At 36.7% G+C, this 10,032-nt stretch overlaps 1 protein-coding gene across 1 annotated transcript; it reads right to left on the reverse strand.

Moving 5' to 3' along the window:
• Positions 1-8,082: 8,082 nt before the first annotated feature.
• LOC145098781 (uncharacterized) lies at positions 8,083-9,675 on the reverse strand. The gene is made up of 4 exons (XM_079036388.1): positions 9,430-9,675; positions 8,856-9,075; positions 8,567-8,718; positions 8,083-8,490 (listed from the first exon to the last, which is right to left on the reverse strand). The coding sequence occupies exons 1-4, from the start codon at positions 9,673-9,675 to the stop codon at positions 8,083-8,085; spliced, it is 1,026 nt and encodes a 341-aa protein (XP_078892514.1).
• Between the last annotated feature and the right edge of the window lie 357 nt (positions 9,676-10,032).

A 10,032-nucleotide genomic window follows, 5' to 3' on the forward strand; every position in this document is an offset into this window, starting at 1 on the left:
GAGGGATGAGCAGTCGTAGCCTCAATGGAACATGCATACAATGAAGAATATCTGTAGTAGGGAGAAAACAGCTGGATGGGCTCGGGTGGAGCTCTTCTTTAAATGTACACTCTGATCTCACGTTTGCCGGTTTCTCTCATGTGTAACTAGGTTTAATCGCTCGGGCACCGTTGTAGGAATCGGATCATTTGGTGTTGGCCCAAACCTCCCGTAGTATCTGACTCGACAGTCTCCCTAACATCACCAATTTGCGAAAAACAACTCGATCTATATACAATAAAACATACCTAAATAAATGAATATCAAACGCCGGGTGACCAAAATGTTGGAAGATTTAGTTCAATAATTGAACCGGTCACCCTTCTCGGATTTCTGCAGCTGGGAATTTGGCTGCCCCCCCCCCCTTTTTTTTTGTTTTTTGTTTTTTTTTTGTTATACTTGAAGGTAATGTAATAACAACCCTTTGACTCAAAATTTGGTTCCTAAAGTGTGTAAGTGGAACCGAAAGGGTAGTAATATAATCCGAATGGTCTAAGCGAGAAAATGACCATGTGTGGAGCATAAAGATATAATGTAAGCTCCTCTTCAAATTTGTGAATTTTTTTTTCAAAAATAATGAAAATGTCCACATGCGGACTAAAAGACTTCTCCAAAATCCTAAGAAAATCGCAAAAAGATATGGTGATGTAAAGAGATCGGATATGGATTCTACTCGGGGACAAGCACTAGTGCTTCATCCTAACGGTTCAAACATGATCAAGTGTGATCCTCTCAGCGGTAGTGACCGCAAGGCTAAGACATCCATTGCTATAGTATACCCTACATTCATTAGTATTGTATGCATAATTCTTCATGAAAACTACATGTCCATGATCACTTACCCCTTTAAGCTACCAGCATCTGATCCCAAGTATGAGATCCCAAACTGCAGCTAATGGTCCCCGTTCGATGGGTGAGATAACAACAAGATCCTGGACCAATAATGATACAATAACTGTGAACCTATTCCATGGCATCCAGGGGTGAGAATAAACAGACAACAAAAATGCATGAATGCTAATGCCTAAGCTAAATGTTATGCAAAAATATAAAAGGTGAAAAAGAAAAAATAAAATTTTTTTGGATTTTAAAAAAAATGAATGAAAATTAGCTTAAATCTAAAATGTTATGCAACCTAATTAAAAATGCATGGAAAAAAAATATAAAAGGAAAATGAAATGCCCCACCCCAAGCTTAAGAACAAGCATTGTCCTCAATGCTTAAGGTAAGGGAAAAAATGACCTAAATCAGAGGATTGGATGACGGGAGATGTTTGTGGCGGTGGTTTCGTGAAATTACGACCGGTAGAATTCCGACAATCTTGAATTTTCCGGCGAGGTGGTTGCTGGAAGGTTATATAAGAGGAATGGAGTGGGAGGTCAAGATGATTAAATGAAGAAGAAGGGAAGCTGAACATTTTAATCTATGGGTCAAAAAGGGTCAATTTCGGTCAATGTTGGTCAAGAAAAGTCAAAAGGTCAACTCATTAAAACCTTTGGTCAACACCTGGTCAAATAATAGCCAAAAATAGCCCAAATTGCCCAGCACAGTGCGCGGGTCGCGCAGAGTAGCACGCGGGTCGCGCAGACCTTGCAGTTAAGTCTTGGGCCAATGTCGCTTCATCACACCTGGCCGCGCAACCCACCCGCGCAACAGCACGCGGGTCGCGCAACCCGCTGATGCTGATCTTCATTTTCGCTTCATTTTTCTTCGTTTTTCACCCGTTCTTGCTTCGGACAGCCCCAAACACCTAGAAACTCTTGATTTCTTCAAAAACAACTCTTTTGAATCCCAAAAATATCTTCCAAACTCATTTATTCAAATTAAAAACACAAAAACACAATGCTTTCCAAAAATGTCATTCTTTAACGTCTTTGGCGAGACGCCTCCAAACTTCACTTTAACACTTTGGGGCGTCCAAATGGACGACATCTTGGACATTTGAATCAAAAACTTCATTGAATGGCTTCAATCAATGTCCATTAACCTTGTAAATTTTCCCCGTGTCGACATTTTTTAATTTCCACACCTCCATTGAGACTCTTTTCTTGTATTTGACTTTCTTTTTACGGGAGAACCATATCGGACTTAGTCCTTTGATAATAGCAATCATCCAACCATATTCTTTCTTGTACATGTTCAGTAAGGTGACCAACTCTTCCCTCTTTGACATGGTGGTTGAGTAGGTGACCGGTTGGGCGTCTTCTTTCTCGGGATAGGTATCCTTTGAAGGGTCCGATAAATTTATCGCTTCCAGCTCTTGTGGTTGGTCTACCAATGGAGTTAGTTTCTCAATGGTAGTGGGTGGCTCAACCTCTCTTTCATTAACCCATATCACTTCCTCTATAGTTTCATTGTCAGCTTTTTCAATTTCTTCTTCTTCTTTAACAACCTCTTCCACTTCTACTTCTTCTTCCTCTTCTTCATATAACACTCTTGGGCCATCAAAAGTTTTCTCATCTTTCAAAGGAATGCAACATGCGTTATGACATGGGCTCTCTTCAGATGGTAATTTATGTTGAGATTCCACCATACTCAATGATTGAGAAATTTGTGTTATTTGTTGCTCTAAGCTTTTGAGGCTAGCTTGAGTTGTTTCCTGGAAAATTTGGGTAGAAGTGGCAATGCTTTTCACAATATCCTCTAAGGACATGCTTGGTGCTTCAGTTTGTTGAGGAGGATAAGGATAGGGTTCTTGGAACAATGGAGTTGGTTGGTATTGGTTATTTCCCCATGTTTGGTATGGGTTTTGGTAATGGTTATTTTCCCAAACTTGGTTGTTGTCCCACCATTGATCATGTTGAGGCTGATCATAACTCCATTGGTTTGACCGGTAGTAGCTTCCTTTCTCTTGCACTTCTTCCCATTCTCCTTGTAAATATGGACACATGTCGGAATGATGTCCATTTTGGGCGCAAAAATCACAAAGAAGAGGTGTGGGCTGCACACTTTGGTTACTTTCAATCATCATAACTAACTGAGCTAGCTCAGAAAGTTGGTCTTCGGTGCAAGGAGTGTTCATTTCCAAATCATACTTTTTTTTTTAATTTCGGGGTTTTAAATTAGAGTACCTGCACAATGAGATGTAGGCATAGAGAAACAAACTGATTAAATCAAAACCAATCTCCGGCAACGGCGCCAAAAATTTGGTGGTTGTCGAGGCCAACACAAATAATAACCCTAAATATTACACACTAAAATAGTGTATAGTGGTAAAGGGATCGAATCCACGGAGATTGGTTCAATTTATAACTCTATGAAATATCTCTTTGTAAAAATACTTGTAAAATGACAATAAAAATAAAATGGGGGTTTTGGTGTTTTGAAATACTTGAAACAAACTAGAATTAACTATGATTTAAATAGACAAATGCAACAAAAATAAGAGTTTGATGTAAAATCAATAAGGGAGAGATGGTTGACTTAAAGTTTCCTCACTTTGACTTTTGATGAACATATCATTAGAATCCAATGGTGCAATACTTTGATTTAAATCCTTAATTTGGCTATAGTAATCCAAGGAGCTTGAGATTACTTAGACTTTTCTTAATTGTTGAAATGGCTAGAGAAGCTCATAACAATTTCCTTAGTCAAAGTCACTAATTCCAAATAGCATGTAATTAGTGAAAGTCAACTAGCATTAAGAACCAAAAAGTCACCAAATCCAAGAGGGGTCAAATGCTTTCACCACCATGTTGGAGGAAATGCTTTTATGATTGTGTGAAGCAAAAACAACACAAAAATCATTTGTTGCTTGCTAATTTGAGGATCCTTTACTTAATCAAGAAATTAGCCAACTAATCACCACAAACACATTTAAACTCATGAACTAAAACATACAAGTAGTGACAAGATGTTAAAACACAAAACATTCCCATAAAGATTTAAGAACATGTTCATGGGTTCTTCAACATTCAACAAAAGTTCAAAGGATTAACCAAAAGTCAACCAAGATTAGTTTAGCCAAGCATGGCTAAACCCAAAGAAACAAAGTTAGAGAAAATTATACCAAACATTAAGCAAGAATCAAGAGGTAAAAATATGATGTTCTTCAAGTGTTCTTGGCCTTCAAAAGTCTTCAAAACTCCAGAGAGAATCTCCAAAAATCGGATGTCCAAAAGTCTCCAAAAGATGGGCACCAACCTTCCTCAAATAGCTCAAAAGAAGAATTTCCGAAACTGCCCCTACAGGAGGTTGCGCGACCCGCGTGCTGTTGCGCGGGTGGTCCCTGAATGTAGCATCTTTGAGGTTTTGGGCCTCCATAGCTTAGCCCACTTGGCCTAGTGCGAGCCCAATCAGCTCCTAGCCCATTTTTCTTCAAGTTTTCTTCAATTTAAGCCCAATTTGGCTTCTCCAAATGATTCATAGCTCGTAAACTCGCCCGATTAATAATCTATGCATGCTTGAATATACTCCCGCATCTTGCAAATTTAAATGTTTATTTCTCTCCAAGCCTTCAAATAACCATCAAGCTCGCTCCATGCATAATCTCCACCACCCATCAAGCCTAAGATCCTTGTTTTCCACCAATTCCCATCGCTTTCCATACGTCCCGAACATTCCCGCTCCACTAGTCTCCATGAAATCTGCAATAAAGCTCACGAAACTAGAAAGTGCCCGAAATAGTCATAAAATAACAAAAGGGAAAATATGCATGGAAATTATCTAAATTATGAATGAAATATGCTAAAATAAACTATAAAAAGAAGTAAACAAAACTAACTATCAGAGTTCTATGAGTTCTCATTTGAATGCATAAATACAAAGTACCTTGATCGATGGAAAGTACATTGATATGTAAGGATAAGTTGCTAAACTACTTGGAAGACATGGTGGGCACTCGTGTCACCACAAGGCAAGAAATAAAGATTAAGAAAGTTCAGTCCATATGAGTTTGGATTTGTCGCTAACTTTGGTTTTCACAAATTCAAATGGATAGGAACACATACACCATAAAATCTAAGTGTCATAAGATACCCTCCTTCATGAAAATGATTGTGAGGAAATGCTTTCACTAAGAGAGATTTTAAGAAGATAGCAATTGTGAAAAATTGTATTCTCAAATTCGATTATGGTTACGGCATCCCTTTCCATAGTTCAAATTGTGAGATTTGGCAATTAGTCTAAACATTTGGGACTTAGTAACATAAGTTCTGAATTTGTGTAGACACACATGTGAGCTTTCTAAGGCAAAAGTGTATAAGTTTAAGAAGCTTAGATAAAGGCTTATCGAAGCATCTGGTATTAGAAATATTAATTTCAGAAATTCAATAGGCATTATTTTTCTGGAAGATCATTTGTTTTCTGAATACATGTCAAAGCTCGTGGGAGCATAAGTGTTATGTTTATATGATAATAATCATCATGATAGTAGGAGAATCAGTGTTATGCTTGTATGATTATTATGGCAAGTATTGAAAGTTATCAATATTAATTTTAGAAAAACAAAGATTCAATTTGCAAAGTTGCATGGGTTGAAAAGTTGTTTTGCTATAATTAAGGGAGAGAATATTATACTTCATTTTCAAAATCTAAAACTTAGATTGAGAAATTTTAATAAATTTAGTCAAAGGATACATAGTGTGTTCTCAAATTTCGATTATGATTACGACATCTCTCTTCATAGTTCCAATTGTGTGAACGTGACACATAAAAATATTATGGCAGAAGATTGATAAAGTATCATATCTTTATGTAAGACATTATGCATCGTGTCCCATACGCTTCGGGTATAGGTTCGATTGCAAATGCTATAATATTTGACCATTCTAAATTTTTCCAAATGTCTAGTGCATTAAGTGGGAAAATGATTAGTATCGGTTTTGACTAAAATAATTAAACAACTATCAAAGGACGATCCAAAGTTCGCTGAAGATTGGTTGCCTGTGGGTAGTTGGAAGTATGGTATTGGATGGACCATATCGACATTATTATGAATAGATAAGATTCTATTAAGAATAAATTGTCATATGGAAAATGTGGAAATGTTTCTACATTTGGAGTTGGATATTGAGAGTCTATGTCTAGATTACAAAATTTTATGCAAGAAGGATGTTCAAAGGAATGTACTTTGAATGTGAGACTTCACGTCTATGGATTTGTCTTGTAACAATTTTCGATAGATTACTTTGTAGTTTCATTGGCCAAGTCTTGGTGACTTTTGTGCTATGACTTTGCAAAAGGATCGTTGCATAAAATGTTAGAATCTAGCATATTCTAATAATAGCAAAGAACCTTGTGTTCTTACACTAATGGTAAGGATTGGGAATTGTGAAATGAGTATCATTGGAAAAGTTTTTCAAGTGATCTATTTCACAAAGCATGGACCATAGGAAACAAAGTGTGCATGTTTGGAGCATGGGACAGTTGTTATTCAAGTAATGAGTTGATTATCTAAAACATTAAATAATAAATAATAAGTAATCAATATGGTGGATAAATAGAAGTGTTTTATTTACTCTCACAAGTTTGGGGTCATATAAGATTAAGTATTATTGTTATGTTTCAGTTTGCATGTTTTGACTTCTAGAATAACTAGGTTATTCGAACCCCCACAGTCATTCATACGTTGGAAGTAGGTATGAAGGAAGACTGTCATGAAGAGTCTGTAGATTGTCTGAAGAGTTTAGACATAGCACAAGTTTGCTGCAGAGTTCATGAGTGCTTTGATAAGATTAGAGTATTGCTTTAAACCCACGCTCACTTGGATCACTTCATGGATTTATCACGGGTGATTAGTGAGACGATAATATTGTATATTCTTGAAACCGAGACGTATGAGTTGTTATTTGTTGGTCGGTTGCACATTGACAATAAGTAAACGCACCAGTAACTTGGTGTTATAAAACTTATTGTTGTGTGTGATTCGATCAGTAATGCAAGCGAGCATTTGAGTCAAAGTTTATCCGTTCCTTTTATCCAAAGTGAGATAAAAGTGATATCTGTGGGCCCCTCGATGATTTAGTGATGACACTTAAGTGCTTGGCCAAGCCGGGACTCAGTTGAAGTGTTCAATTATAGTCTCTTGTTAGTCATCATAAATCAGAGGTCGGGAAACAGTATAGAGAGAATGATTGAAATTCATGTCTTATGTCTATACGATATCTTAAGAATGGAGGAATATATGATCCCTTATCTAAAGGACACGCATATCTGATAAGATCAGAGTTGACATCGGCTTTTGAAAGCTACAATTGTTGATCAGGTTCTGAAGTCATATGGAAAATAGTTATTAGACTTATCCAAGTGGGAGACTGTTGGATTAGTGTCTAAGTCCGTAACTATTTTGGTATATACTTGACCTGATTAGGAGCATGGTCCTTTTGGGTTGCCTTCACCATAGCAATATGTAGGATGAATTAAGGAGATAAATGTTTAATTATGATTTATTAATATATTACGAGAATAATATATTAAAGGAGAAATCATATTGTTTAATTAATATTAGTCAAGAATTAATTAAGAATTAATTTTGTGGCTAAAAGAGATTAATTAAACTTGGAGTTGTAATTATAAGATAATTATAATTGGGCTATGGATCACCTAATAAAATATAGGTTGGACGAATTCTATGGGAAGCCCATTAGAAATCGTCCAAGGGATATGTTAAAGGAGTCCATGGGCTGCTTAGGGCTCAAGCAGCCAGATTAGGGTTTCCTAGTTGTAAACCCTAATAGCCTACATGTATATAAAGGACCCTTAAGCCCCAAAAACGGGGACAACACTTGGATTGGGGTTTCCAGATGTTTTTGGGTACCTCCTCTCATCTCCCTCTTCATCTTATTGCTTAATGGTGTTTGTGACTCCATTAGAGGTGCATCACTTGAGGCACTAAGCTTTCTAAAGCTAAGGATTGATTGTTATTGTTATACAACAATCTAAGGTCAGATCTAAACTCTATTTCATGTTAATATGATTAATTGTATGCTAGATCTAGGGTTTATAGCTTTGGATTTTCAATTGCATGTTCATTAGACAAACTAGATCCAAAAGCTATTAGGATTTGCATGTACACCATAGGATTGATGTATTGCTCAAAACCCATCATGAACTACCTTTAATCTTTAAATTGTATATTCTCTCCATAACATACAATCTAATCTCCTCTAACATGGTGATGATTGGCTTTTTGCTAGCATCTCTTATCACACTGTTGAAGCTCTCAGATAACCCATTCTCCACTGCATCACACATCTTTCCCTCTTTAAAAAATGCTCTACTCCAAGATTTGGGGTTGGTGTCCATAAAATAAGCAAAGGCTGTAGGGTTAGGCACTTCAATCTCCTTCATGGCAACATTGAATAAAGGCTTAGTGGATGCCTTGCTTGCCTTCCAAAACATGTTTTCATAATGCACACCACTGAATCTTTTCCTAAAGTTGGCAACAATATGCCTTGCACACTGCCTATGTTCAACAATAGGCAGTATTTCATTCACAGCCTCTAACAGACCCTGTGCAACAATGGTAACAAATTATATAAAGGGTATGAAACTAGAATTTATTAAATTAGGAAGTAAAACTACTAACCTTATGCTGATCTGACATTAATGTTATACCAAAACCATCATTCAGTTGCAAGTCATCTCTAAGGTTTTCCAGAAACCATTTCCAATTTTCTTTGTTCTCTACACAGACAACTGCCCATGCAATTGGAAATATGTGATTATTGGCATCTCTTCCTACAACAGATATGAGCTCACCACTACATAATCCCTTTAAGAAACATCCATCTAAATATATAACCCTTCTACAACTCCCTCTCCACCCTTGCTTAAGCCCATCAAAACACAAATAAAGTTGCTAAAATAATTCTTACCATCTGGCATAGACTTGACATCAATTTTGACTGTTGATCCTGGATTTGATCTTCCAATCTCCTCACCATATGACCACAACTTTGCATAATGCTCCACTAATGTTCCTTCACTCAGTTCAATTGCATACTTCTTTGCTCTTATACACTGTCTTATACTCACATCTATATCAAATTTCTCTTTAACCTCATCCCTAAGTAGCCTCACACTAACCTTTTGTTTCTGTAAGAATTGTGTTGTGTAATGGGTACCTATCCATGAATAATTGACAATTGAACCTAACTTGAAGTTTCTTGCACAATTATGCTCATTTATAAGACTCTTTATCTGGAAAGACTTTTCCTCACTCATCCAAGAAGCCCACATCCTAAACTTGCACTGCCCAGAACAACATTTCACTAACAACCTCCTACTATCATTTTTTTATAACACAGCTGATAACCATTTGCTATAGCATAGTTACACATCATATGTTTCAGTTGTTTAGGACTCATAAATCTCATACCTAATACAAGTTTTTTTTTTCTTTTTCCAATGAACATTCTCATTGTAAATAGTTTGGTCAGTAGAAATTACCTCAAATTCATCTGTTGGATCGTGTGTATCTTTACGAGGTGGATTGTTTGGGGTGACTTGCTCCTTTGGGCACAACTTACTCAAAAACTCATCCTCCTTTGTCTTGTTCATAGGAATGCACTCATCATGATCACTGTCCCCTTCTATGTGAATGTCATCATCTTTCTCTCCTTGCAAATCCTCGTTTGGACGTGGGATATCATCCATACCACCATGTAAATCTTGCATGTCGATACCATCATCCATATCCATACGACTGTGAACTTCTTCACGATCTTCATTTGCACCAGATAATTAGTCCAAAGAACTGCCAACTTTTGCTTGCTCTTCAAGAATCCATTGATGTACATTAACACCAAGATGGTCCATATATACATCGATTACACAATCAGAAGCATACCCTACTTCGATTAGTTCCATGTAATCCATGTCATTCGCGATTAACCTTAAACCATCAAGAAAAACAATATTGGGCATGCAAAAGTACACATTCACACATATCTCACATGCGAATCTTTCAAGGAACTCAACAAATTCCTTCTTGTCCATTCCAGCAAAATCAACATCATCAAACCGTTGCTCTGCTCCATCTGTGTAAGTAAT

The sequence above is a fragment of the Lactuca serriola genome, chromosome 4 (assembly GCF_051521515.1).
Source record: "Lactuca serriola cultivar US96UC23 chromosome 4, Lser_US96UC23_V15, whole genome shotgun sequence".
Taxonomy (NCBI): Eukaryota; Viridiplantae; Streptophyta; class Magnoliopsida; order Asterales; family Asteraceae; genus Lactuca; species Lactuca serriola.

Coding starts and splice junctions, on each gene's coding strand:
- LOC145098781 (XM_079036388.1), bottom strand. CDS start 9,675: ATGGATGATGGTATCGACATGCAAGATTTACATGGTGGTATGGATGAT. Junction 9,076..9,429: donor ATCCAACAGATGAATTTGAG/GTAATTTCTACT, acceptor CAATTCTTACAG/AAACAAAAGGTTAGTGTGAG. Junction 8,491..8,566: donor TAATGTCAGATCAGCATAAG/GTTAGTAGTTTT, acceptor ATTGTTGCACAG/GGTCTGTTAGAGGCTGTGAA.